General features: G+C 51.8%; 11 protein-coding genes across 11 annotated transcripts; 4 read left to right on the top strand and 7 right to left on the bottom strand.

The window, feature by feature from the left end:
• Window positions 1-88: 88 nt before the first annotated feature.
• Window positions 89-1,667, bottom strand: Z519_00700 (hexokinase; the record flags this gene model as incomplete). The annotated part of the gene is made up of 3 exons (XM_016758457.1): window positions 89-961; window positions 1,010-1,566; window positions 1,628-1,667. 3 exons carry the CDS (start codon window positions 1,665-1,667, stop codon window positions 89-91), a joined length of 1,470 nt encoding a protein of 489 aa, XP_016625706.1.
• A 752-nt stretch (window positions 1,668-2,419) lies between these two features.
• Z519_00699 (uncharacterized protein) lies at window positions 2,420-3,322 on the bottom strand (the record flags this gene model as incomplete). Its single annotated transcript, XM_016758456.1, has 1 exon — window positions 2,420-3,322. One exon carries the CDS (start codon window positions 3,320-3,322, stop codon window positions 2,420-2,422), a length of 903 nt encoding a protein of 300 aa, XP_016625705.1.
• Window positions 3,323-3,556: 234 nt separating this feature from the next.
• Window positions 3,557-4,762, bottom strand: Z519_00698 (uncharacterized protein; the record flags this gene model as incomplete). The annotated part of the gene is made up of 2 exons (XM_016758455.1): window positions 3,557-4,591; window positions 4,640-4,762. The coding sequence occupies 2 exons, from the start codon at window positions 4,760-4,762 to the stop codon at window positions 3,557-3,559; spliced, it is 1,158 nt and encodes a 385-aa protein (XP_016625704.1).
• An 893-nt stretch (window positions 4,763-5,655) lies between these two features.
• On the top strand, window positions 5,656-7,047 carry Z519_00697 (uncharacterized protein; the record flags this gene model as incomplete). Its single annotated transcript, XM_016758454.1, has 2 exons — window positions 5,656-5,810; window positions 5,871-7,047. The coding sequence occupies 2 exons, from the start codon at window positions 5,656-5,658 to the stop codon at window positions 7,045-7,047; spliced, it is 1,332 nt and encodes a 443-aa protein (XP_016625703.1).
• Window positions 7,048-8,273: 1,226 nt separating this feature from the next.
• Window positions 8,274-10,295, bottom strand: Z519_00696 (uncharacterized protein; the record flags this gene model as incomplete). The annotated part of the gene is made up of 3 exons (XM_016758453.1): window positions 8,274-8,386; window positions 8,511-9,800; window positions 9,869-10,295. The coding sequence occupies 3 exons, from the start codon at window positions 10,293-10,295 to the stop codon at window positions 8,274-8,276; spliced, it is 1,830 nt and encodes a 609-aa protein (XP_016625702.1).
• Window positions 10,296-12,295: 2,000 nt separating this feature from the next.
• Z519_00695 (uncharacterized protein) lies at window positions 12,296-14,116 on the top strand (the record flags this gene model as incomplete). Its single annotated transcript, XM_016758452.1, has 1 exon — window positions 12,296-14,116. The coding sequence occupies one exon, from the start codon at window positions 12,296-12,298 to the stop codon at window positions 14,114-14,116; it is 1,821 nt and encodes a 606-aa protein (XP_016625701.1).
• A 771-nt stretch (window positions 14,117-14,887) lies between these two features.
• Z519_00694 (uncharacterized protein) lies at window positions 14,888-15,208 on the top strand (the record flags this gene model as incomplete). Its single annotated transcript, XM_016758451.1, has 1 exon — window positions 14,888-15,208. The coding sequence occupies one exon, from the start codon at window positions 14,888-14,890 to the stop codon at window positions 15,206-15,208; it is 321 nt and encodes a 106-aa protein (XP_016625700.1).
• A 400-nt stretch (window positions 15,209-15,608) lies between these two features.
• On the bottom strand, window positions 15,609-17,113 carry Z519_00693 (uncharacterized protein; the record flags this gene model as incomplete). Its single annotated transcript, XM_016758450.1, has 3 exons — window positions 15,609-15,827; window positions 15,927-16,707; window positions 16,755-17,113. 3 exons carry the CDS (start codon window positions 17,111-17,113, stop codon window positions 15,609-15,611), a joined length of 1,359 nt encoding a protein of 452 aa, XP_016625699.1.
• An 892-nt stretch (window positions 17,114-18,005) lies between these two features.
• Window positions 18,006-20,633, bottom strand: Z519_00692 (uncharacterized protein; the record flags this gene model as incomplete). The annotated part of the gene is made up of 1 exon (XM_016758449.1): window positions 18,006-20,633. One exon carries the CDS (start codon window positions 20,631-20,633, stop codon window positions 18,006-18,008), a length of 2,628 nt encoding a protein of 875 aa, XP_016625698.1.
• A 1,369-nt stretch (window positions 20,634-22,002) lies between these two features.
• Z519_00691 (uncharacterized protein) lies at window positions 22,003-23,632 on the top strand (the record flags this gene model as incomplete). Its single annotated transcript, XM_016758448.1, has 2 exons — window positions 22,003-22,377; window positions 22,439-23,632. 2 exons carry the CDS (start codon window positions 22,003-22,005, stop codon window positions 23,630-23,632), a joined length of 1,569 nt encoding a protein of 522 aa, XP_016625697.1.
• A 458-nt stretch (window positions 23,633-24,090) lies between these two features.
• On the bottom strand, window positions 24,091-26,126 carry Z519_00690 (uncharacterized protein; the record flags this gene model as incomplete). Its single annotated transcript, XM_016758447.1, has 5 exons — window positions 24,091-24,297; window positions 24,387-24,560; window positions 24,626-24,913; window positions 24,978-25,102; window positions 25,949-26,126. 5 exons carry the CDS (start codon window positions 26,124-26,126, stop codon window positions 24,091-24,093), a joined length of 972 nt encoding a protein of 323 aa, XP_016625696.1.
• Between the last annotated feature and the right edge of the window lie 690 nt (window positions 26,127-26,816).

The raw sequence follows: 26,816 nt of genomic DNA, 5'->3' as shown, positions 1-26,816 counted from the left end.
CGAGTCCACTCTCTATCAGTCAGTCTTCCTCCGAACCTTCTTGCTCGCCAACTCCCCATATGTACTTCTTCCGCTTCGGGTGTACGTACTACGTGAGACCGGGGAAGTTCTTCACATCGCGCACCCCCACTGTATTGCCTTCCTTGATTCTCTTGAGCGTCAACGCAGCAATCAGGGCGGCACCCACACCACTGCCGTCTTCGGCAGGCAGGATGACGATCGGGTCCTTCTTGCCCTTTGGCCAGTCCAGGATCTCCCGCAGCGCCACCGCTCCACGCGCCTTGAAGTGCGGGTACTTGTTAAACACGGATCCGTCTGCGCCGACGTGGCAGCTCTCGATGCCTTTCTTCTTGCAAATGGCCGCCACGCCACACGCCGAGAGTCGTGCTGCCCGGGTACCAATCAATTCTGCTAGACGACGGCAGAGTTCGAGCTCGGGCTTCGTGGCATGGATCTTGAGCTTGTCCTCGAACATGTCGCGCGTCTCCTGCAAGTTCTCGAACGGGTCTTCTTCGATGAACGAAAGGAACGAAGCATCGAGGGTGTATGGCTTCTTCAGCGCGGCTATGTCCTGGCCTTCAAAGAGAAGGTTCTTGTTTTCATGTAGATCGACGAGCACAAGGCGGAAGATCTCGCCCAAATACAGCCCGGCAATCATCTTCTCGAACGCCTGTTGGCCTGGTCTTGGCGAGGTCTCGTCGATAATCGTGTCATATTTCGTGATGGGGAGGACTTTGTGCTCGTTGTCGAAGGCACCATACTCGCAGTTAATAGCCATGGGCATGTCATCCGGAAGGTTGAGGTGTTTGAGTTTGGGTATTGAGCCACAGTTCTCCATGTAGGCAGCATTGCAGCCAGTGCCAAAGATGCAACCGATTCTTATGGTCTGGTCCGTATAGGCTGACGCAATCAGGGTGCCGGTAGTGTCGTTTATGATGGCGACGAGTTTGATGGGAAGATTCTAGTGTATGGTCAGTCATTGCGAGGATGTCTGCTGAGGTGATCTTACCCGTGCTTCAAGAGCTTTTTGGAACTGTGGGACCACATCGTGGCCCTCGACGCCTGAGATGTCGAATCCTTTTGTCCATCTTTGGAGCACACCGTGGTCAATGTACTCTTGTGTTGCAGGGTAGGAAAACGTAAACCCAAGAGGGAGGTGCGTCAGATTCTCGTCTTCATGGTGGAATTCGATGAACTGTTGCATGCAGTCTGCGATGTAGTCCCACAGCTCCTCCGCAGTTCCAGTCTTGAGCTCTTCCGGCATGCGGTACTTGCTCTGGATGATGTCGAACTCGCCCTTCTCTTCTGTGAGGGTGATTTCGCATACTCTGAGATTGGTTCCGCCCATGTCCAAGGCGAGGAAAGTGCCCTGTTCGTTGCCGTCGGGGAAGCCCATGACCCATGTCGGGTTCATGGGTATGTTGCCTCCCTCTTTCTCCAGGCCAGCTCGGAGCTCTGACACGAAATGTTCCGTGATCTTCTTGAGCCTCGCGGCGTCCACAGTGAACAGATCCTCGAGGCTGGCAATTTCATCCAGCAGGCTCTTTGGTACATCAGCCATCGACCCTGGAAGAAAACCGAGACTTAGCATCGGAATTCCCATTTCTTATCGAGAAAGCGTACTTACCCTTGCGGGATGGCTTTCGCTTTGGACCCAGCCCAACCATTTTGCCTGTGCTCGACTCTCGATGCTGGGAGAAGGGAGGATGGAGGTAGAACAGTAGAGGTACAGGTTCGAGGCAGCCGGGGTGAGAAATATGAACAGAAGGGCCTTCAGGGGAGGCGTATCAGGGGAGGTGTTACTGGACGAGCTGGATGAGCTCGCGGCGAGAAACGGAGGCCAAAATGTTGATACAGCAAAAGTTTGGCGGGGTAGTCATAATAATAGGTTGAGTTCCTGGTGAGATCCAAAAACAGCGGGTCGGACCAGCGCTGTCCAGGGGCAATGACAGAATGCTTTGGCTTATGTCAGGGAGGGGTATTTACTCCGTCCAGGTGGTAGGTCTAGGTGTCCCATTTGCAAATGGCGCCCGAGCTCCGTTGATGCTATCTCATTCGGGTATCAAGGTCGCCTATCTCACACTATTCCAGGAGTCGAGAGTGTCTCTGACATGAGGCTCTCCGTCGACGACCCAGTATTCGCTGCCCTTCTCTGCCCAACTAGGGTGCCTTCAGTCTCTCTTGATCATCGTTCTCCCCAGCTCGAGACTGACGCTTTCCTATATCTTCGCAGGCCATGACTAACCGTGCAACGCTGACTCACGATTCTGGTCCTGGGATCCATAATTGAAGTAACAGACAACGTGGACTAATCATCGAACTATCCCCCAATTCCAGGAGTTTTGTCTCCAGCATTCAGGCCCACCAATGCTTCCCAAATCACCCCATAGATCACAATGTCGAGGCGCACCAAGACTTCTTAGTCGACATCAATGATGTCGGGAGTGTTTGAAGAGGCGCTCTCGCTCCGCTGAAACGTCGGGTAGTCCTCAACCTTCCAGCGATTGAGTCCAAGTGCAGGGTCCATAGGATTCTTGTCTTGAGCAACTTTGGCAATGGCTTTGAAGAGTTCCTTTCGCAGAGGCCGATCGCCGGTCGTAAGAAAAATTTCAAAATCCATGTTGTCATGGGCGAAGGTATCATATCCCCCCTGATAGATCTCAAACGCAATCTGATCGACGAGGTATTGAACCAATGGGACTCCACAAACAGCCTCACCCTCACCGATACGCCCAGAGATCCAATAGAGGTCAGCGAATCTGACGGTGTACGACGCATGGAAGTGTCGAAAACAGTCGACAAGATCATCTTGAAGACCAGGCATGCGATAGTGGAGCGCGAGGACGTATGCTTTCTGTAGTGTCCTGACCTGGGCTCGATGCAGTGGTGTGGTGGGTCGTTCGTTGTATAGGTAATTGATGATAACCTCGAACGCTGCGGGCTCATAGAGGAGACCTTGCAGTCGGTACACTGGCATGGCAGCGCCGTCGCCGGAAACTAGTGGAGAATCGTCGCTGTTTTCAACCCCCTCATCCTCAACACCCGGCTCTATTTTGATGTCATCTAGCTCTAGCGTCACAGTGTTCTCACCTGGCGCAGGTGAGTTCAAAGCGCTCCCGGGACGAGTTGGCGTCGGAGTTGGTGTCGGCGTTGGTGTCGCCCCAGCAGGCAGAGGAGGGTGGCCGTGGACATGGAAGAAGTCCGTCTTATTGAGGAATGCGTAATGAACGTAGAAGGGTTGTTTTTGTTTCCCAACGATGATGTAGATAGTTGGGTTGGCATATTTCCCGGTGCCCTTCGCGCTCGGGGTCATTGGCGTCATGACGAATGAAGAGATATGGAGACAATGGCTTGATCAAAGAGCAGCGTGTCTGTCTCGGTAGATCATTAGGGGGAAGGGGAATGAGGAGAAGAGGGAAGCTCACTTGAGTGGAAAAGAGCTCTCGAGGAACTGCCAAGTGATGTCCGAGATGAACTTCACTTGGAACTGAGATCGACTTTAGCTGAGCGTGCGCTGGCGGTTCAGGACGCCTAGATCGAGTCTATTAGTCCTCCACTAAAGAGATGGCTTTTCAAGTTTGTCCGCTTTCAGGTGAGGATAAACATGACTAAGCCCAGAGTTGGAAGAAGTTGTGGGCGCTGAAGGAGTGTCAGTCGATGGATTACCAGACGGCGGTGGCTTTTGCGTCGCGCTCCTTTCAAGTTCAGCCCTTATCCTCTCATTTGCCTCTGCTGTGACCTTGAGCGTGGCATCGATATCCTTGGTCAGCTTCTCGATCTCTTCATCTAATCTTTCCTGCCTTGTTTTTGGAGGCGCCTCGTATGCGTCTTTCTTATTCTTGGTCGGGTTAGTGCTAGCCCATAGCTCTTCCAATTCATCGCGCCAGCCCAGAGCATCTGCAAACTTGCGGACACCTTCATCACAGTCTCCCAGCAACAAGACGTCGTCCGGCCTTGAACCAAGGGATCCCACTCTTTCTAGGTTGATGAGCACGCGTGGTGTTTCTTCTCTGACAAATGACGGCAGACTCGCAAATGGCTGAACCGTCAGACTGGTCCCCATGATGATCGCCAGCTCTGCCTTCGCAGGCAGACTTCGGTTGCGGTGGAATGATTCTGGAAGAGCCTCGCCGAAGAACACGATATCCGGCTTTACCAATCCAGTGCATGTTTTCCTGATACAGCGCGGCACCTCCTTTTTCTGGATCATCGCTTTCATCCGATCTTCAGGGAACTCTGTCTTACACTCAATACATCGTTGGGTGGCAAAAGAACCATGTGCTTCCACGATCTTGTCCCCAGGAACTCCGGCTTCACGCTCAAGGCAATCAATGTTTTGAGTGAAGAGTTTGAGCAGCCGGCCCTTCTTGTGAAGTAAACTGATAAACGAGTGTGTCACGGTCGGCCGATATTTGCCCGGGTACAGTTCATGCGCAAGGGTATAGAACGGGTAAGGGTTATTTCGAAAATATGAGATGTCAAAGACTGCTTCGGCGTACGGGAGATTCAGTCGCGCAAGATTGGCATACAGTCCGGTATCAGGAGAACGAAAGTCAGGTATTCCGGCAGAGGTGCTGATCCCTGCGCCAGTCTGGAAACGATCAGATTCGAACTTCTAAAGTGCATGGCGGGTTCCTACCATGACTACAATGTTCTTGATGTCCTTCTCTTCAATGTACTGGGCTACCGCTTCTATGCTCCGAGCATAGAGTGTGGCGGGACGCGTAGCCTCGTCAACCGGGGTAGAGGATTCATTGCCCATTTCGAAGATATTCCAGCGCCCCGCACGTGGATGGGAATGGCGGTCTCGTCGTCGTCGACCTATGATTGCGAGCAGATGGGGAAACACTTTGAGAAACGGCAGGTGTGGTTTAGGAGCCCGTTCGCTTTCTGATCGGGTGCGAGAAACAGTCAGACGGGTTGTGAATGAGTAAAAGCGAGGCAGGGAGATTGTGGCACGGAAAATGATGGCGGATCCTGCCAAAACGATGTTATCTCTTTGCCGCCTCGGTCGGTGGCCGCCCCGCGTCATATCGGACTCGTATTGCGGGAACGTGGAAACAGCGGCTAGGGGCATGTTCGATCTAACTGTATATAGTAAAGCGCCGGCTATGTGTCCGCGGTCTCCAGCTCGCTAGGCACTCGCTACGATGCTGCTTCGACTACTTCCAAGTATAGGCGGTATTGGCTCCTAAAGTGGTGACAGAAAACGCTACTGTACTTGGTCCTGGTACATAGTAGCGTTACGGCTTCGGCTAGATATCGGGTCAAGGGGTGGCTAGCGTTCGCTAACTTAGGGAGTAATTAGGCCACCAGCCAAGGAGTGTCGCGACCCGGGGAGGGTCCTGTTATTACTAGCAGGCTCCCCGCGTGAGATGTGCAATCTGGGTTCTCTGATGTTTATAGTCCTGTACAGTATCAACGATATCCTATTAGAGATATCTATCATTTCTTATTGCTAGACTCTGCCTCATTTGCGAAGAAATCCCTAACAAATAGCGGCTGTACTATATTCCAACTCAATTAACCCATTGCCACTCGCTTTGTGGAGGACCAGGAAACCCATGAACCGAGTGAACTTTATCTGCTGCCAGCCCGACCGAGCTCAGAAACTCCAACGTATTGATGGCTGCCCGCCTCAGTCGATCCAACCCCATGTCCAATCCCCAGATATCTCCCATTTGGAAGCCTCTCCATAATCCAAGTTCTATACGATTACTCACCTTGTATCCTGGAAGATTCCAAGATCATGTTGAAGCTTCACTCGAAGAATCCGATCTCAGGAAGGACCCGTACTATGAGGCTATCTCGTTAGTACCGCTGTGCACGGAAGCTAGCTCATATCATCTTTGTAGTTAACACACTTGCAGATACTACTGGGGCCGTCAGATGCCTGAATACGACATTACTGTGAATGGACAAGTTCTCCAAGTCAGGAAGAATCTATACGACTTCTTGCGAAAGCTTCGCTCCAGGTCTCAAAACAGGATCCTATGGGTCGACGCCATTTGTATTTCACAAATGGACCTGGAAGAAAAATCACAACAAGTACGAAACATTCACCACGTTTTCCTCCAAGCCTCCTGCGTCCATGCTTGGTTAGGAGAGCACCAGGACTCGAGCGAGGTTTTATTCGACCCTCAAGAAGACGCCTGGCAACCCCATGAAGGACTACTCCGTAAAGTATGGAGACTGACCTTTTCACCTACGCCACTGCGGAAACTATACGATGCTAGACGGAGAAGAGTGAGAATTTGGATCGCGTTCTTTCAACGACCTTATTTCAGCAGACGTTGGATCGTTCAGGAGTTGGTCCTGGCACGGTCTATTATGATGCATTGCGGAACAGACGAAAGGTCTTGGGACGAATTAATTGGCACAAGAGTTTACTACAAAACCTTCGATGGTATTAATTTTGGCACCATTGGTGATATTTATAATCCTGTCAACGATCCCTTTCGAAAGGCGACGAACAACATTCGCATGCTGCTAATGTTACGCGACGAAGCTCGGACGCAAAAATTCGAGAGAGACATCTTTACGCTAATCAACATGTTCTCTCACACGAAATGCGAGGATCCTCTTGACCAGGTATATGCACTGCTCTCCCTTGAAGACAGCTCAATGTCTTCACGGCAAGATATGCAGTACTACACTGCCAGACGAACCGGTGTCATTTTTCCAGATTATCAGAAAGATATGGCCGATCTCTTTATCACAGTATTCACTAAGCGGAACTGCACCGATCCCATTCAGCTCAACCCTTCACTCTTGGACACCGAGAACGCAAGGCGGAGAAGCCAAAAATCCGGGAGGGTCCGGTGGAACGTAGATCAAGTTCTTGTCGAGCTCGGCAGTCAAAGAGCGCTCACTGCCTATCATCTACTGGCAGACCTACATTTAGACGAGTTCGAAATGAAACTTGTGCAAGAGCGCCTTCACGAAGCTGCGTTGAAGGATCATACAGGTCGACTGAACGCTGCATTATCTGACACGGAAAAAGCAATCCGGTTTATCAATCGACAAAGGACTTCGTACCAGATGTAGGAGCGAAGGGGTCTTAAGGGCGTTGAGATGATGGAAATTGCTGGCCGTGAGTATTTTAGCCATCGTTGATACCAAGATAGTAACGTCTAAGAGGTTGGTCCATTACTAGCCTGTCCGTTCTAATATGTCTAATGTTTCGCGAAAATCCAATGCCATGTTTATTTACTCTCTAAACATTGCGCTCCAAGCGCCCTTTGGTCTAGAGCTCTCGCAATGCTAGATTCGAGATGCTTATTGGATGAATAAAAAACCAACGCGTGATTGAGTGACCTGAATGCCGAGAGATACTACCGTAAGGCGGCGCCCACAGCGATAGAAAGTGAATCGGCCATAGCAACTCGCAGTTGAAATGCGACCATGAACATCTGTCTGAAGAAAACGAATCACGGAAAGGATTGGATGAGCTCATCGCATCAAATCGTGGACTGCGAGTTGTGATGGACACTCTCGAGGCCGGTCGAATGTTGTCCAGTAGTCCTGTTCGGGACAGTTGACCGCAATTGAGGGTTCCGTCAGCTTCCCCCTTCTTGTTATCTCTAGAACACAGGTTTTAGATACAGTGAATGCGATGATGAATGAACTGATTCGGTCGGCAGTAACGCCGGTTGTCGAGCTGCGGAGGATATCACACAATGCTTGGCGCTAGGTTTAATCACGCGGTCGCTAATGGTGGTTGTCTGCAGCGTTACAGCGATGCGTTAGTCAAGATACTATTGCTGCTATTAAGATTTTCTGCCACCGCTTTCAGGAGGTAACGTCATCTGTAATGGACCGTAAATCCATTCATGTGAATCTGATCAGAGCATACTCGGTCCTTCCTGGAGTTCCTGTTAATTGGCGAAGTGGAGAAGGCGCACTTAACTTTATATAGACTAGTTCCAAGTCAGAGCAGGCTAAACATTTAGCGAGTTCCTTCTATTCATTAGGCAAACCTATCTAAAAACCTTTCCTGTCACCGCCGTCCTTGTAAACGTTGTCATATTAGAGGCGGCGGTGTTGATCAAACGGCTGTTGACACTGTCCTGATATCTGTCACAGTGGCCTAGGCTAGGCCAGTGCCTTGGCTGGCTGCACCATCTCGACAACCGCAGTATGGTGAGGCCGACGAGGCTGCACAAAAGGGGGTTGTGCAGTCATGGCTCGACTCGAGAGTTGTCCGACAACATTTCATCCGTCAGGCGTCAGGCGTACAGTTTATGCTCTCGCCGCTCGAGCCAATTACGGGACTATACAATGGTAACACCCAATTCTCGTGCAATGATGTCCGCAGCTTTCTCCCCGACGGCCAAAGCAGTGTTGTACGTGTTCGCAGCGACATTCGATGGAACAATCGATAGATCTATGATGCCCGGCAGGGCAACAGACAGTTAGCGTTTCCATATCTCGGCATGGCTGCTGCTGGACAATACGTGGACAGGCCGCGGTGCAGAGATTGAGAAGAAAGGATAGAGCAAGAGCCATACCTGCAATCTTTAGCTTGCTGACACCATACACATTCAGATCTTTGTCCACCACTCCTCCTTCTTCGCGTGGCCGCATTTGTGCAGAACCCAAGTAATGCCACGCAGTCGCAACGCGCTCTCTGATGCAGGCCTTGATTGCCTCGTCATCTTCAGCTGAATATTCAAGGTCTTCCAGCTGCTTGCCATGTTTAGCTGCCTCTGCTGCCGCACTGGTGTCGAGGGCCACGAGAGCCGCCTTTGAACTAGCGGCGAATGTCGGGTGTCCGATGGTCGCCTCTCCACGATAACTATTTAGTCGCCGAGCGATCTCCCTGGTTCGCTTGTACGCCCATACATGTACATCCAAGTCGACGTCCCCAGCACCTTCGAAGAAGCCGGTGCTGATCTCTAGGGGTGCATCAACGTCCTTTCTTGTAATGTGCACGTAACCCCGAGATCGCGGATAGGGGATGTAATTACCAATCGTAAAGTACTGCCCGAGTGGCACATCGGTAGGAGGACCGAGATAACCAGCAAAAGAACCAGTGAGCATCAGTGGTCTTGAGGGATACGGCAGAAATTCTTCCTTCCAGATTTTGGTCAGGGTTGGGTTGCCAATTTTCTCAACCTCTGAGGTTGATGGGCGCCAACGCCCAAAGATTTCGAGGCCATTGGTTCCAAGAACGAGATTGCTCTGAGCCATAAGCTCTGGGACCTTTGTAGGGTTGCGGAACAACCAGTCTAGGGTCTCGTCTTCAGGGAGCGAAGACTTGTACGAGAAATGGATAAATGGGTGGTCCTGGTATCTTTCACCGACACCAGGCAGCTCACTTACGACCGGGATACCGAGCGTCTCGAGACGAGCTCGTTCACCAATTCCTGAGCGCTCAAGGATAGCAGGGGAAGCAAGAGCACCAGCGCATACAACGACAAGTTTGCCGGCTCGCACAACTCCCTGGGTCGGTTTTGGAGGATTTTCAGAGCTTGACGGCTCTGTAAAGACATACTCAACACCCGTCGCTCGATTCTGGTCATCAAAAAGCACGCGACTGACTTTAGTGCGTAGGAGGACCTTGAGGTTTGGATGAGCGCCGTCATGGAGCAAGGGATGGAGGTAAGTGTGAGCTGCGTCTTGACGCACACCCTGCGGGGAGATAAATTTGTGCATTCGCTCAAAGCCAGCCGATGTTTCCAGGTCTTGCAGGTCGTCCCTCCAGGGCATACCACATTGAGCAGCTGCCTTCAAGAACTGAGAAGAATATGAAGTCTTAGGCCAGGAACCTAGAGATACACTGATGGGTCCGGAAGTACCTGTGGATAAGAGATTTTGTCAGCTTCTGCTCGTTCCAGAACGGCCCTCATATTCTTGGGTGACTCACCATGGATGCTTTCATTTGCCTGTTTGGTGCCCGGGTGATATGTCTCCAACCTTTTTAGAAGTGGGATCATGTCTTCGCGAGTCCAGCCTTCGGTCTTCCACTCATCGAAGTCGACCCCTTGCGCCCGACAGTACATCATGAAGTTGATGGAGCTGGCACCACCGAGAATGGCCGCACGGGGAATAATGATTGATCGACCTCCAACTTGTTCGGTAGGCTTGGAGGGGAGAAAAACAGCGGAAGTCGAGTCAGGCGCCATGTGAGCCAGGAATAGTGCTGGCGTTCGGACGGTGGGATCGTCGTAGTTGTCTCTGCCTTCCTCGATGATAAGGATTGAGAGGGAAGGATCTGCCATCTGTAGCCTGCCAGCAAGGACGCATGCTGCAGTACCGCCTAGTAAAGGAGTGTAAGCCCAGCTCGCTAGCATGTCGTCTCAGGATAGGCAGAATGATACAAACCTCCCGCAACAACAATGTCATACTCTTCTCTTATTCCCAGGGCGGCCATTCTGTGTGCTTCAACCTTCTATGCAAGTCCAGAGGGCCAGTAGCTTCCAGCAGACCTTGAACTATAGGCAGCAGGATGTGATAGAGGACCTAGGGAACATCGACTCCTCGAAAAATACGACCTGCCAGAATAGCGCACTGTCTGTGTCTGTGTCTCAAGCCCTGACCAGTCCGGTAAACTTGTTCTCTATGTGATATCAAGCCGACCGCTCCGAGAGTGAAACCCTGGTGCGATTGAATCCATGGGGGTTGAGAGAGGTGCCGACTATATAGCCGTGCAGTTCGCTGATGTCGAAACGGCATATACACCAACAGGTAGGGATCATGGCTTACAGCTGGGGTCTGCAGATGGTTGGGAAATTTTCCGCTCACATCAGCCCGCATCTCCACGAGTATCTTCCAATATATGGGCGGATTCTCAAGAAACGGTACTTCTCCCATACTGTTGTGGGGCAATCAGGGACCTACCTGCTTATATGCCATTTGGCCCCATGTCGAAGCCGATCTATAGCAAGGTACCTAACTCGCTTACCACCACGCGGGGGCTTGAGCCGCACCGGGGCAATTCGAGAAAGGAAATCCACCCGCTGGTTTCCCGACGGAAACAGTGAATGGGAAAGACACTGGCGTCATGTCTGGTGTAAGAAAAGGTAAAACCAAGTATACCCCTGAATGCAGTGTCGTTCAGCGTATGCTATCACAAAATAGCAGCCCCCGTTCAAACAAAGGTACGTACGTAAGGAAGAACCAATCCACAAATGAGACGGGCCGCAGATCTTGCAGCACATCTTGGTCCGAGGTCCGAGCCGCATATACCTAATGCTTTAGTGTTGTCAGTTGACCTATACGATGCCTCTGGAATCAGTACGAATTAATACGATGGTCACATCTCGACAGGGACAAAAGGCAGCGAAGCAAGACTATACTTGATCTGCACAGGTCTTTGTCACACTTGCTCGTTTAGGAATACATCACAGCCATACGAGGTACAACAAGAATTGCGGCGGCCAACTTCCTGGTCAGAACTACGTATTACATAGTGCTAGTATTACCTCGAGCTTCAATCCACATCACTGCCAGCTACCACTAGGAGGCTTTCTAGAGACGTAAAAATATTACTGACTTCTCTTGAGATACGCTGTCTCAGTGAAAGCCCACACCACTGGGCCCTGTTTTCGACGCAGAGTCTGCGCGTGGTCAAGAACCAGTGAGCCCCTTGTTTTCAACAAGATAAGGTGCGCGAATATTGGCGGTGAGCTCGCCCAAAGGAAGCTGCGATGTATAGCCCCAATAAGCGTTGCCAACATACAACGTGTTTCCGCTTCCTCTGCCCATCGCCTTTTCGAGTCCCATGATAAACTCGAGCGATTTGCCGACAATAGCATTCAAAGTACATACAACATAGTCCCCGCGCGATTCCTAACCGTAACTGATGAGTCCGTCAGATGGAAATTCGCTTCTACCCAGGGGTTGAATGCTACCAGATTTCGGCGACCTTTGGAAGCCTCGTTGACATCTTCCAGCGACCAAGGACTGCAGTTTCTAGGGTTCTCGGATCCTGAGAGTGCTCAATTTGCAGGTGCTTTCCGTGGCATAGAGTTGTCAAGTCCGTCTGACGCCAATTTGTAGTTTCAGATCCACTAACATCTACGCACACGGTGCCTTGTAAATATCACGAGTTGGAGTCGAGCTGTCGGTCGAGTTCAGCCTTGTGAGTTTAGCCCTGCGAGGCGAGCCAATCCTGGCCAATCTCATCAACCCATTAGCCGAGGTTTTGCCGACACCGCAAGAAAAGTTTCTGGCAAAATTGCGGAGCGTGTAGTTTGCACCTACTGCAACCACCAAGAGTACTCCGTATTGTTGTAGCAACACTTCTGCTAAACAAGATTTGTACCGAACTCCCCCTGGACACCCTGTCGCCATGAAGCGAAAGCTAGACGTCAATGATGCACCGACAGTTGAGGTTTCTCGAGAGCCTGAGGCAGATGGATTGTCGTTCAGTTCCTTTGGCCTTGACCCTCGCCTAATGCAGGCCGTTGCAAAATCAGACTTCTCCCACCCTACACCCGTACAGGCAAAGGCCATTCCCCTGGCGCTTGAGGGAAAAGATGTCCTTGCAAAATCCAAAACAGGTTCCGGAAAAACTGCCGCCTACGTCCTCCCCACTCTACAAGCGATTCTGCGTCGAAAAGCGTCCTCCCTGGGCGTCAAGATCACGTCTACTCTTGTCCTCGTGCCTACTAGAGAACTGGCAGATCAAGTATACAAAGCCTTCAATACCTTTTCGGGGTTCTGCTCGAAAGACGTACAAACACTGAATTTGACACAAAGAGTTTCGGACGCGGTCATAAATGCGGTGTTGCAAGATTTCCCAGATATCATTGTCACAACCCCTAGCAGAGCGACTCAATACCTCAGCTCGGGCAGGCTGTCTCTTGAAAACATCCAGCAACTTGTCATTGACGAAGCTGACATTGTGCTTTCATATGGCTACGAAGAGGATATCAACGCAATCGCTGCGGCCCTCCCCCGTGGTGTACAGACATTCCTGGTCAGCGCCACGCTGACGCCGGAGGTCGAGGAGTTGAAGACCATCTTCTGTCGTGACGCAGCAGTGGTCAAGATTGATGAAAAGGAGGAGAAGGGCGAGGGGGTGACCCAATATGTGGTACGGTGCGGGGAAGATGAGAAGTTCTTGCTTATGTATGTTTTGTTTAAATTGCGTCTCGTGAAGGGGAAATGCCTGGTGTTCGTGGCAGAGGTCGACAGAAGCTACCGGCTAAAGCTCTATCTGGAGCAGTTTGGGATCAAATCTTGCGTCCTGAACGCGGAATTGCCAGTTAACTCTCGGTTACACGTGGTTCAGGAGTTCAACAAGGGGCTTTACGATATCCTTATTGCAGCCGACGATCAAGAGGTTCTCGGAGGAGTTGTGAAGAGGCGAAGGATGCAGGCACAGGTTGCAGAAGACTTAACCAACGAGATGAGCGAGGAGGATGAAGAGGAAGTCCAACGACCGTCAAAGAAAGTGAAACAATCGAAGAAACATGAGAAAGACTATGGGGTCTCAAGGGGCATCGACTTTCAGAACGTTGCCTGCGTCATCAACTTCGACCTTCCTCTAACCTCCAAGTCCTACACGCATCGCATTGGCCGAACAGCACGAGCAGGGAAAGCAGGAATGGCATTGTCGTTTGTGGTTCCCAAGGATAAGTTTGGCAAACACAGAGCGACGAGCATTCTCTCAGCAAAAAACGATGAACGTGTTCTGGAGAAGATCATTACCCGACAAACGAAGAAAGGCAACGAAGTGAAGCCCTATCATTTCGACATGACACAAGTGGATGCCTTCCGTTACCGCATGAATGATGCGCTACGTGCTGTGACTGGAGCTGCTGTGCACGAGGCACGCGCTAGGGAAATCAAGCAAGAGCTAATCAAGTCTGAGAAGCTGCGAAAGCATTTCGAGGAGAATCCGGAAGATTTACGACACCTAAGACATGATGGCGAACATGGGGCAATCGTTAGGCGACAAGCGCACCTGAAGCATGTTCCGGAATATCTGATGCCGCCAGCGGGTAGAAAAGCACTGAGTGCTGATGACGTCGGGTTTGTTGGGTTGCAAAATGAAAAAAAGCGGAAAGACAGCAAGAAGCGAGGAGGTCGCAGAGGTCGATTTGGCGGGAGATCTAAGGGGAAGATCGACCCGTTGAAGTCGTTCAGTGCAAGGAAGAAGCGTTAAGAAAAGCACTGTCACCAAGGATGGGTCCTCTGCGACAGCAATATGATTGTTTACCAATCCAATGGACAGACAATGTTTCTTGGTCCCTATGCTCCCTCCTAAGTTGTCCACAGAGACATTCCCATAGAGTCCCAACCATTCAGGTTCGACGAATTACGGTCCAAAGGTATCGCGGAAATGTCGTTATCACGTCGAAAGTCCAAGGTCTTGTTCTAGAGGAGTCCCTGTTGACATAATCGCTTACTCCTTTCCGCACTCCCCTGTGAGGACTTTTGGGTTGAAAGAACCAGCAGCTAGACGCAGTGTCCAATGTTGACGGATCAAACATGCGCTATGCCGGGATTCACCCTTGAGGGCTCTAGAAGTCCCCTGGCGTTCTTGGTTCCAATTGGTCATCGCTGTCAATTTGTAATGAATGGATGCTTACAGCCACAATAGTGGGCGTCCTACAAAGTACGTAGTAGCTAACAGCGAACATATCACTCGGACAAATATTTTTTATTTTACCTGTATATTTATATTCGAGAGGAGCTTCTACCGCTCGTTTTTGGGGCTTATTGTAAGAACGCCAATCGAGGCAGAAAGAACATCTCCCGGCTGTCTTCTTGGGTCGTTTATTCCACCTGCCGTTTCTCTCGCCGCTCCACACGAATCACTTGGGTCCCCAAAAGAAAACTCGAGAGATTGGATAAAAGAAAGGAAAAGAGAAAACAGCTCAAGCTGCCAAGAGTCAAAAGAATCTCCCCCCAAAACTGAGAAGAACCAGAAAAGATGCCCACTGCAACCGCCAAAATCGACGGCAAGGTAATCGCCTCGTCCTCATCCTACCAGACGGTCGAGGGCAACGTGTACTTCCCGCCGTCCTCGCTGGCCCAGGACGGGGGTGCGACGCTGACGACGTCGGCGACGCACTCGACGTGCCCGTGGAAAGGACGCGCCAGCTACTACAACATCACCACCGCGGACGGGCGCACCGTGAAAGACGCCGCCTGGTACTACCCCGCACCCAAGGACGGGGCCGCCCACATCAAGGATTATATAGCGTTTTGTAAGTTTGTCTATATTCATTATTTTGGTGCAACTCGACGATAAAAAGAGGGAATTGAATGCTGACTCATTGGACGGCTGGGGGTAGATACGAGCAAGGTGGCTGTGTCTCTGGCTTGAAGGAATGTACGCGGTGGCCCGAACGTGCTTGGAGGGAGCGAAGGGGGGAAGTATATATGGTCTTGAATTGTGGTGGGAGGATTCAATTCTCGAGTAGCGAGGTACCAACAAAAGAACGCGAGTTGACACCCGTATGAGCGAGTTTTTCTTTCTCATAGGACTTGCCCTCCACTGCTCCTTGGCTCGATTCATGGTTCCCTTGTCACGTTGCTGCCGGCAGATTGAGGAAAGTTCGCCCAATCGCCCTTTATTGGATCGCGCGTGCTTTTGGGACAATTGCTTCTTTCCCTTCTCCATCGGTGTGCCCCTCATACTCCCTCGAAGATCAGACGGGGGTATACGTCCCATTCGCACAATTGAAGCCGAGGTCCGGGTTCAGCGACGCAGAGGCATTCAAGCAGATCACCGTCGCCGGTGTGAATGTTTCCGGAAACACCTGGATATTCTCGAGCGCGAAGTTCTTGCAGGAAGTGTTGGTGTTGCACTCGATGATGATGGCCTCGGTGTGTTGAAGGTTCGGCAGTCCGACATTGTACCAGCATGGCTGTTGACGTCGCGGTGGTCAGTCCGTGTCATTTTCTGTCGGGAGTCACAGTTCTTGCAACGGAGGGAAGGGATCTGTGGTTATTGGGCAGCAACTTACATCGCTAACGCAGGAACCATCACCTGGATTAAATGTGTTGATTGTCCCCGTGAAATTCGCCCACGTGAAGTCTTCCATATTGACGGTCGAGTTGTTCGGTCTTCCAACAGTCGTTCCATTCTCGATCTGGGTCTGTGCGGATCCCTGGTTCACGTACGTCTGCGTTACGAAGATCGGAAATGTCACGTTGTACACCCTGATGTTGGACCAGGTGATGTTCCTTGCCAGACCCTTGCCTCCAATCCAAGACTTGAACCGAGAAGCATAGACCGCGTTTATCACCGTGATGTCGTCGAACTTGACATCTGAGACATTGGCCCACTTTGCTTGGTTCTGACCCAGAGACCCGATGCTCATACCGTGGCTCTGATAGCCGATGGTGCCTCCTTGAAACAGGATGTTGCTGGCTCCTGCCTGTACTGCAATCGCATCGTCACCGTTAAAAATGACACTGTTCAGGATCTGGATATTGCTACCCCCAACATCGAATCCGTCTGTGTTGAAAGGAAACCCTTCAGTCGCCGAGACAGCGTCGATGACTGTGTCTGAAATGGTGATATTGTTACCGCTCACTTGGATTCCCCATGCAATCGGCTTGCGAGATTTAAAATATCTCATGGAGCCGTTGGTTGTGTTGAAGCTCATCAGATGCGGTCGTGACGGCGTTCCACTGCCGTTCTTGGGATTGGCGTCCCACCAAGCCTGACCGTAGCTGTCAATCCAGCCGTTAGTGACATTTTGCGTACCGATGTAGTTGATGGAAGGACCTGAAAAAGTGAACCTGTGCGATGTCAGCGGGACGAGGCAAATCGTCTTTGAGAGTAGTACCAGTAGAGAGCGGAGGCGTTGGTCGCAGCTGTTGTCTTGTTCACAATCTCCTGGATAGCGGTGATGTTCTTGGGAAGATGGATGTTACCCTGCATCTGGATGACGACATTGGAAAGATTACTCGCCACGATGGGTTGAAGGACGTTGTAGTCGACTCCCTCGCTGAAAACTATCGTCGAATCTTCGGCACATTTTGCGAACGCCGCTGCAACCGCAGGGGAATCATCAGCCTTGCCACCGGAAGACCTGTACTTGGAGGCAACTGTGCAAGTGTTGCGCCCGCTGCTCTGGCGGATTTCCAGTGACGCTGCCCACGCCACCAGTTGGAACAAAACAGCAGCAAGTATGGTACTCGACATCATGCTAGACAGGGTTCGAGGTTCTCAATTAAGGTCTTGGAGGGATCTCCTTGCGAGAAGCATGCGAGCGAAGGGTGCTTTGATATATGCGTCTTTGCCTTCCCCATGCTTGAATGTAGTTTGATGCTCATGATCTCCATAGCCTGGGGAAGGCCGTTGACTCCCCTGTCGATCCATCCCCTTCATTCCGTTTGCCGTCACCACCGTCAACTGCCAGAGCAGGATGTAGCAGGGCAACTCCAAGTCCTAGGATCGAAGAGGAAGGTGGTCAAAGTCGTTGAGGAGGTGAAGTGTTTGGGGCTCGGCATGGATCCCGCCGAGATGCCAAAGTGGTCGTTGTTCTCATATGGGTGCCTCCGCAATGGTTGTGAAACTCAAGTCGGAGAGAAAAGTGCGGGGTGCAGCAGGGATGCGGGGCGCCAAGCCAAGTCGGGCAAGAGAAGTCCGAAGTTGCATCCATGCCGCCATCTGGCCGTCCGCTGTTTGGAGCATAATACGCTGGAAAGAAGAGAGCAATACACTTACATTATCACTATCTCCGGTGAGAGAATCCTTCACGATCTCTGTTGGCCGAGGGAACGGTACCGAGGACAAGAAACACAGGCAACATTAGCCGGTATGCTTCTGGCTGTACCGCTCCTCGGCGATGGTCTATCATTGTAATGCCAAGGCGCTAAAAAGCTTCACGTCTTGGCGTGCGCGGGAACCAAGCATGTTCGATATGCCTGTGACGCTACGGAGACCAAACATGGAACCAGAAGTCTTCAACTTTGTCTTCACACTTGCGTTGACCCTACCTTTTGGGACGCACCTTGACCAAACACCATATGAAATCAATACGTATTCATAACTATATATCTACATTGCCCAGCTGATCGTAGGGATCCAACACTCAAGATTTCCCCGCCAGCCGCATATACTGCTCTATGGCCGGGGATTCTGCAACAGTGAGCGATTCGATTGTGGGCGGCCTGCTTCGCCTCTTCCTTCGCACGCTCGAATTGGCCGGTACGCCGTCTTCTCGACACCGCACGTAGAAATGGGGATGCTGGTTTCGATCTGTCGGACTCCCCCCCACCTTCTGCATATCGACTTGCCACTTTTTTGCCAGGAGGCCGCCGCTAGGTCCCGCTCCACAGGTCCCGGACATTGTATTTGAGGGCGGCGAATTGATCGCCAGCGCGAACATGTTTTGCGGCTCGGTGTAGTCCGTCACCCTGCCAAGCAGGCAGAATGTCCACAGCAGGTACACGAGGCTGAAGCTGCTGAGCAGGAACACGGCCACGAGGATGACGTAGAAGAGATTTTGCCACTCCTGGGTCCCTCCGGAAGCATAGTCCTTGTAGCTGACCTTTGCTTTAAAGTTCTGGTACTGTGGCACGTCGAGAATTGGGACAGAATAGTTCCAGAAGTGAACAAAGGGCGACTTTGACGAAGACAACAGTGCTGTTTCGCCGGCCAACACCGCCAAAGCCTCGCCAATAGTGGGCATGTCTGAAGTTAAGACGGTAGGATTGCCGTCGGAATATGCAGGAATCATTTGACTAAGCAGGCGAGCACTCGACGCGTTGGCGTCGTTGACTCCGGCAGTAAGGGAGAGGGATCGAAGCCATTCTGAGCCGACGTCTTTCCAATCTGCCTGCCAATTCCCAGTCACCGCATCTTTGACTGCGTCAACATAAGGAAGAGTGTTTCCAGTGCTCTTGTCGCATTCAACCGACAGCTGACCGCCTGACTGGGCGACGCGATAGTACGTGGTGCAGTTGCGATATTGACCAGACTTTATGGAGCACAAGACGTAATCGTTGGTCGAGTATTGTCTTTTGTCAACCGGAGGAGGGGCTGCGAGGAGATAAATGGCATCATATCCGTATGCGCTAGAGATAAATCCGAGTGTGTTGTATTCTATTGGAAGTTTTGAAAAGACAGGTGCTTGCTGCACGCCGTCGTACGGGCCAGTGGTACCAAAATTGAAGATGTCGTCGACGGCCGTGGGACGCGGGAAATATGTGCTTGGATCTGCAATGTTTGAAACATTGACAATCATGGGCGCCAACTCCGTCGTAGACATGCCCACACATAAAACATTGATCAGAGGCGCGGGGATTGCAGCTTGGATGAAGTACTCCCCGTTTCCCTGGAGGTCCTCTGGCTGTAAAATGTGGTTCCTGGGATCCCGGGCGGCATTGAATAGATTCGCATGAGGCATCGCCAACGTGACATTCTGCACGAGTCTCCCCCACCGGTCCGAGTCGGCTGTGATATTTTCACGACTCGGAGTGATCCATTGACCTTGAACCGTCGTATTGTCAAACAATGTGGCGACTGGTTCAGAGCGACCGGCGAAGGAGCTTGGATCAGAGCTCGTATTGCCAACCTTCAGTCTCTCGCGCCAGTCCGACATGAACGACTTGAAGTTGTGAAAGCTTTGTCCGGCATAGTCAATCTGGAGACAAGTATCGCCCTCGGGATGGGGCCCCACACCTTCCGGGTCAGGGTCTTCTTGCACAGGCGTTTCGCAGCTTTGGGCCAGCCAGATGGAGTTGGCGTAAGATGCTGACACTTGACCCCAAAGGGTTCGATCCTCAAGTGGCCCAAACTTCGGCTTTGGCGCCACCAATGCTTCAGCAGCGGTGGTGTAGAAGGTTGCCGCCAGGACAGCAATCAGGACCATGATGCCGAGAACAGTTGAGGCAGCATATCTGACCACTATCCAATTCGTGATAAGCGTACCAGGTTGCATGACCCATGACCTCATGGTCATTTCGGCGATGCTGATGCCGCTGTTCCTGTCGGTCTTTGCGAAGGCGCGGCGACTCAGAATCTGACCCAGAAGCGCCACAAAGATGGTGACGAAGGATAGCTCGACTGTTTTTGATAGGAGGGCGGATAGAAGTGTGGCATTCCCAAAGGAGAGATGTCCGTTGGTGCCAATTCTTTCACCCCATCGTGGTTTTGCAAACGCGATACCAAGGAAGACGCCAGAAAATACCGTCGAATAAATCGCCAGTGCCAATATCGATGTCGTCCACCATGACCATGGGCTTGTCAAGATGTCGCCGTGAGTCGGGCAATTCTCGTCAATCCTAGTATGGGAATGCAATAGTCCGACTTCCGGGGAGAATTCTTGTGGGGTCTGTTGATTGAGTTGGCTATATGATGACCGTTCTGATCTGAATGATTTCCTGTCCTCATTAGGATTGGTCGTGTTTTGATAAGGACTACTCCGGCTCGGACCCAGCACCAGGGAATCGGGAGCCGTTACGGTACTCGTCGAACCATCTTTGCTGGTGAAGGATTGACCTTTAGAGCCAACTGGAACACGCTTCACTTGCTTCGACAGGCCTGAAATGTTCAATCCGGCGACGGGCTCCTCGTCCCAATCGGCTATAGGTGCGAGATTCTGGAGCTCATGATCTTCTTGGGGCGCTTGCTCGTAGCTTTTCTCCGGCGGCAGCGACGAGTTCTGGCGCCAAAAAGACCGTCTGGCATGGAAAACGTCATGTTCGTCCCCGTCCATCGTAGGCAAAGCTGCCCTTCAAGCCTCTAGCTCCAAGATACACTCGAGATTTATTTCTGAAGGTGTACCCGGTAGAAAGCACTGAGATCCCGGCAGAAGTAGAATCGCGGGCATGGAGGGGACGGCCTCTAAAACTAGTTAATGGTGAGGCTGAAAAATGTAGGACCTTTCCGCTTCTTTGTCTACCCCATGTTTGACCTGGCGCAGAGAACCAGACTCTCCGACGATAGCAGTTGCGTGTTGTCTTTTCTTCTGGCCCCAGCCGAGGGGCACTAGAAGCACAGGTACGCCATGTTCTACCGTCCCATGGTGTTCCGCTAGGTGCCGTTCAGTCAAGACTTAGCGATGAGGCGCACACCCAAGCACGCACACTTATGCATGATTGAGCTGAGCAATTGGTTTCTGGCTTGATGGGATGGTGCAGGGAGGGTTGGGAGCGACTCGCTCAATGTGCCAGGTGTTGATGGACAGAGAAAGGTTTGGGCATCGGTACTTCCAAGCTGCACCAACATGACGATATCTTCCTTCGACTGAGCCAAGATGCATTCTATCATGATCCAAGGTGCCGAGTATCTGCACGTCTTGCTCTATCACGGCACGCACTTGTGCTCTGGTCGCTTTAGCGGATGTCCTAAGAGGAGATTGAGCAGCGGGGAGCGCGGTTGCGGTTGCTTCGTCCGGCATCTCGATCACGAGGTGGACCATGAGCCCTGGGCGCGTGGGTGTGTTGCCGGGCTCACTAGGCTACTAATCTAACAGTAATTTGCCGCTGGTGCAGCCACTGTTCATGGGTGCAGGAGTTCCAAGACATCGGCTCGAAAAACGATCTTCTAGAGCGGTGCTCGGGTACAGGGAAACCCAGACTTCGCTGCGGTCGTCGTTGTTTTATGCACCCTCGTTATCGATGCGCTAAGACTGCCATTGAATCTTTCACGCATTTAGGTGAGTGCCTACGGAGAATGGAGTACAGAGTGCTCGGGACGAGGTAGAAGACTGGGCATTTGACTGGCCATGGTGCTGACCCTGCAGTTTCAGGAGCCGCCAGGGCATGAGTACTGTACGAAGCAAGGAGACCCGCCCCCAAGCTGCAAACCGATGTGAGGTCGCACAGAGGGTGTTAATGTGTTGATGTTGAGTGGGCGTTTCAACGGCTGCAGCATAGTACCAGCTGTGTCTCTCTGTGCATCAGCGGATGCTTGAGATATGCATTTACTAGGTATGTTCATGGTCCGGGGTTCCCTCACCATCGAGATCCTTTACATTGTTGCCCAGCCACCAGCGCGAATTTAAAGGTCCACCCTATGGTCGAAGGGTACTGTTGTACCTGGTACTCGATTTCAACCCTGAGTACTCATCTCCTAGCACCATTATGGACGGACCTGGGCGATCATCTCCGTCGCTACCGATTTGGGATTTGGGTATAGACCAAAAACATCCGTCGGATCGCGTCTTGACCTTGTTGGTAGAGCCTTGGGATGCCTTATTTCTGTTCCAACGACCGATCACCCCGTTATCATCCAATCAGACCTTCTTATGGGGATACAAACGACCTCATGGCAGGACTTGGCCAGAAGCAAATGCCACAAATATCCTGAGAAACTTGGATCTCACATTCTCAGTCCCTATCGTACCCGGATGCGCAAAAGAGGTTCTGCCGCTTGCGGGCGATGTGGACCTCCAGGCCAAGCACCACCAGGCTGAAGGCTCTCCATCACAAGGTCCGGACAGGCTGTACTACATGCTAGTAAGTATGTATCTCACCGTTCCTCGCACTGGCTTACGACGTAAGGCGGCGTCGGGTCAAGTGCGACGAAACCAAACCTGTCTGCTTGAATTGCGCGAGAGGCCACCGTCAATGTCTAGGTTATTCGATCCTAAAAGCCAAAATCTTCACCTTGGAAAGTCGTGAGAGTTCGTCTGAACGGTCATTATCAAGTCTATCTTCACAGACGACGGCTTGCGATAATGAGCCCCCGGTGTCTAGGGTTCTCGAATGGTCATTTGGCACCGACGAGGAAGTCCGATCCCTACAGCACTGGCTTCTCGTGACGTCGCCAGTGTTGGCTCATTATGGTCCACAGGGAGATTTCTATACTGTCCTTGTCCCACAAGTCGCTCGGCAGTCTCCTGCAGTCAAGCATATGCTCGTTTCTCTTTCCCTGACGCACGAAAAGTTTCACACCGGTGTAGCAACTGCCACCCCTGAAATGACCTCACAGGCTGTTTCCCACTATATCTCAGCCCTTGCAGATATCAGAAACAACAACCCGCCGAAGCTCAATGTTGTCATTGCCTCTCTTGTTGCCTGGGCCATAGAGCTAGTCCAGAACAATGTTCCGGCTGCCGTCGTACACTTGCGCGGAACATTGCAACTTCTTCGGGAGTACCGGCAGTTGAAACCTCCTCGGTCAGCAGAAGACGTTCTGCGAAAATTAATTCTACCAATGGCAAGCCTCGCCAGAGGGTTAACTACGCTGATGATCTATACTGGACCTAAATCAGGGGAGATCGAGCCGCAATATCGCGGCCATATATTCCAACCTTGGGGAGGCGCAGAATTTTCGTCCTTTGCCGAAGCGAGGAGACCCGTCTGTCAATATATCGAGAAAATTGCCGAGGCTGAGCATGGTCACAATTCACGAAAGATTGAGAAACTGTTGGGCTGTTGGTTCGAAGGCGTTCGGCGATGGGACCAAGGAAAAGTTCCATTTCCCAGTTCCGTCCTGACAGCGCTCCTCTTGCTATTCAATCTCGCATTGGCTCTTCTCCCAAGCATTGATTTGTCAGGATTCAGCTATTCGGTCAATCCCAGTACCATTGACTTTGTGGTTGACAGAGCCGCCGCGCTTACGGACATCTGTCTTGAGGCCAAGCGGGGCAATAAAGATCTGAAGGACACGTTGATTATTGTGCTTGCATTCGTCGTCCGTCTCTTCCCACACCCGAAGAGCCATGGTCGGGCATCGGTGTTACTAAACCAACTCCGTGGACAAGTATGAGAAGGATGCCGGATTGAGCGGAACCTGTGCGTTTGCATGCAGGAGCCATGCAACGCGAACAACTGCGGGCAATTCGAATAGTCTAGACGACTCCGAACCGCCCAGACACATCAAAGTGCGCAGAAGCAGCATGGGCAGCGTCTTCACGGTGCAGATAGGATTTTCTTATACCGGTCCAGATGCATGATCCGGGACCTGAGAGCCACGACAGGTATTTGCAGCCGCCGAGTTAAATTCGATGACGGGGGATTGACTTTGAGTCGACCTTAGAGGTTTTTTTTGATGCGGTCAGACTGCTTGTTGCAAGTCTCGTCTTGACGTCTTGGAGGCTCATGAGCGTCAAGGCCGCCTCCGATTTTGGTAACAGTGGAACGTTGAACGCCGAAGATTGACAGGGTTGGTCGACCTCGCTGCTTCTCAGTGTCGTTGACACGAACTCATTGTTTCCTGACAAACAACTAGCTTACGAAGCGTTGATTCTCTATGGCGCTATTTTTGAACACAACTGCGTTTTGATCATGCGAAAGCCTTCGTCGCAGCCACAACAACCAGATCCCGAAGACAAATACAGTCAGAGGTATGGCAGTGGCAGGCAATACCCACCACATCTGCGACACGCTGATGCCGTTGTTGTCGAAGTTGAACACGACAGTGCTAAGTAACGACTATGCTGAGTGTCAGTCATGGGGACAAGTGTTTCAGAAACTGGATGCCCCCTGGGACTTTGGCAGCTAGCGGATATCCGATCACCTACCGACACAAAAGTTCCGGGGAGGAAGAACATGGTCACCGCGGCAATGGTGATCATGGATGCGCTGTCACACTGAGTCTGCTGCGCAATTCTTGCCGTAAGTTCCGCAATCTCCTTGTTCTGCGCCGCTATCTCTTTGTTGTCTCGACTTTCGGCCTGGTTGGCAAGGTGGAAAAGCTGTCATCCCACGTTATCAGTAAACGTCTTCTGTTACTGATACCAGATGGTCAGGGTCTTCTCACCAGGTTGATCTGCGTTGCTGTACGGTCCCTATAGTCTGCAATGAGGTATCTTAGGGACCGGCAGCTTGACGTCAGGAATGCCATTGAGTCGCTGGACCCTTCAATGGGCTGACTTGTGCTCTGTATCAGACCCTCGGCAAGGGATGCATACCTCATCTGCACATCCCGCAAGAAGTCGAGATGCGCTTCAAATTCTGAGACTTTGCGAAAAAGAATATGCCAGCTCCGCGAGAGGCGATGCAGCTCCCTGATCATCGAATCGACGGCCTCGTGAGGCTCGTTCGCTTCCTAACACCGAAGTGAGGACATCTTCGTTTTTACGTATCCATTATGGGGGAAGGGAATTCCTTACAAATCGCTTCATTCGGCCCCGGGTGGTCACCATTTCCCGCTGCCATAATTTCAGCGTCTCATCAGCGATGACAACATCCAATCTGAATGGAACCAGCAGGTCGTGCTGAGCAAGTCTCGAAACCGCTGAGGAAGGGAAGTTAAGACAGAAATATGTCGAGGAGCCAGTTTCAAGGGACGTCGAAACCAGCGTGCAGGCACTGGCGGAGGACGCGTATTCGTAAAACAGATCTATAAGAGAAGGGGGAAAAATGGTTATAACGCTTGACCTCAACCACTGTTGGTGACTCGGGAGGGGGGCCGTTTCGAACCAAAAGATTGGGCCTTGCCCTGCTTGTCCCGAACAATAAAATGGGTGTGCTTCACTGTATACCAGTGTCCCAGCCCGCAGACAGCGGTGATTAGCAGGTCTGAGAGTCCTGCTCGATCTCGAAGCAGTCTGAGGATGGCCGGATTGACCGCGGCGTCGCCGATCTCAGTGCTCGTGCGCCCCAACCCGAGGCTCTGGAGGAAGCTATGCACATCGTTAGTTATGCTCAGTGGTACGCCCTCCACCAAGCTGGGGGGGCCTCCAGGGAAGCGGTGACGGAGGGCCGAAATACAAAATACGCAGGGAGCATTTCTCCCGCGGAGCTGCTGAGTCGCCCTATATTGCTCCCAGTCAGTGATCAATCAGCCAGTCAGTCAGACTACCTCAGGTCTATTTGGCCGGTCAACACCTACAACGGGAGAACCCCCGGGGAAGGCGTGCTGGGTGATGGATCACAAACTCACCGACAGGAACTTCTCGAGGGCACGACTATCCAGATCGCGGTGCCATCCTAGCAAACTCCGCAAAAACCATGAGCATCGCGATTCTTGAAGATAACCAAAGTCGTATATGTATATAAAGAGACGACAACAATAGCACATCCCATGCATGAAGGGATTTTATTTGGTTTCCCAGCCAGTAAGCAAAAAGCCAAAACTCACGAACGATCCCAGCACGACTGTCATTGCCGTTGGTGTCGTTGTTGTTGCTGACAATGTCGAGCACGTCCACGCCTCTCCACTCAACCGTCCAAGACTCCCTGGCCGTCAAGGCCTGCTCGAGCTCCGATGCGTCCACCGTTTCGGGGCAACATGCACTTTTCGGCCTTGGTGTGGCCATGGTTGTGGTCGTGTCTATACTGCTGGTGCTACTGCGGGTGCTGCTGCGGCGGCCATGTGGAGTTTGTTGCACCTGACACGACGACGCCGACGCGGTACCGCGATGATGGTCATGGCCATCGCCGTAACCTTCCATTCGGGTTTCGTATTACTCGAAAGTACAGCGCGAGAGTATGGCCATGATATAAGGTAGGCCACGTAACGTACGGATTATTCCCTGTCCTTTTGTTTATTGGTTTTTGGCCCCCGGCGCTATCGTTGTGTTGCAACGTTAATGCTGTCATGCATGGGATGCCTTTTTTTGCCCGGCCAGGCGAGTTAATTAGTTAGTAACCTCGCCTGGCTGGCTAGCAAGAAAAGCTACCGCGGGCATTTCGAGCGGGATACTGCCGCCGGAGGGAGAGACGTGAGACGAAAACCAAGAACCTGCACGCCCCTGCGACGGCGCAGATATCTACTTGCTGTTCCTGCCGTTCGTTCAAGGATACAGGATCGCGCCGATGCGATGACCCCTGAGGTGTCAGCCTTGTCAGGCCCAGCGGGACCTGTCGATGCCGAGCGCTGTAGCGGCCCCTAGCCTGGGCGGTCCTAGATTTACATAGCTATCCCTTGAGCAGGCATCGCGATGAGCAGTGAGATATCTCACTCATAGGGTTTCTACATCGTAGTCAGCCGAGTCTGCCAGGAATGG

Source organism: Cladophialophora bantiana, assembly GCF_000835475.1.
Source record: "Cladophialophora bantiana CBS 173.52 unplaced genomic scaffold supercont1.1, whole genome shotgun sequence".
Lineage (NCBI taxonomy): Eukaryota > Fungi > Ascomycota > Eurotiomycetes > Chaetothyriales > Herpotrichiellaceae > Cladophialophora > Cladophialophora bantiana.
The sequence above is the reverse complement of the archived record's forward strand: the minus strand, read 5'-3'. Positions and strand labels throughout refer to the sequence as shown.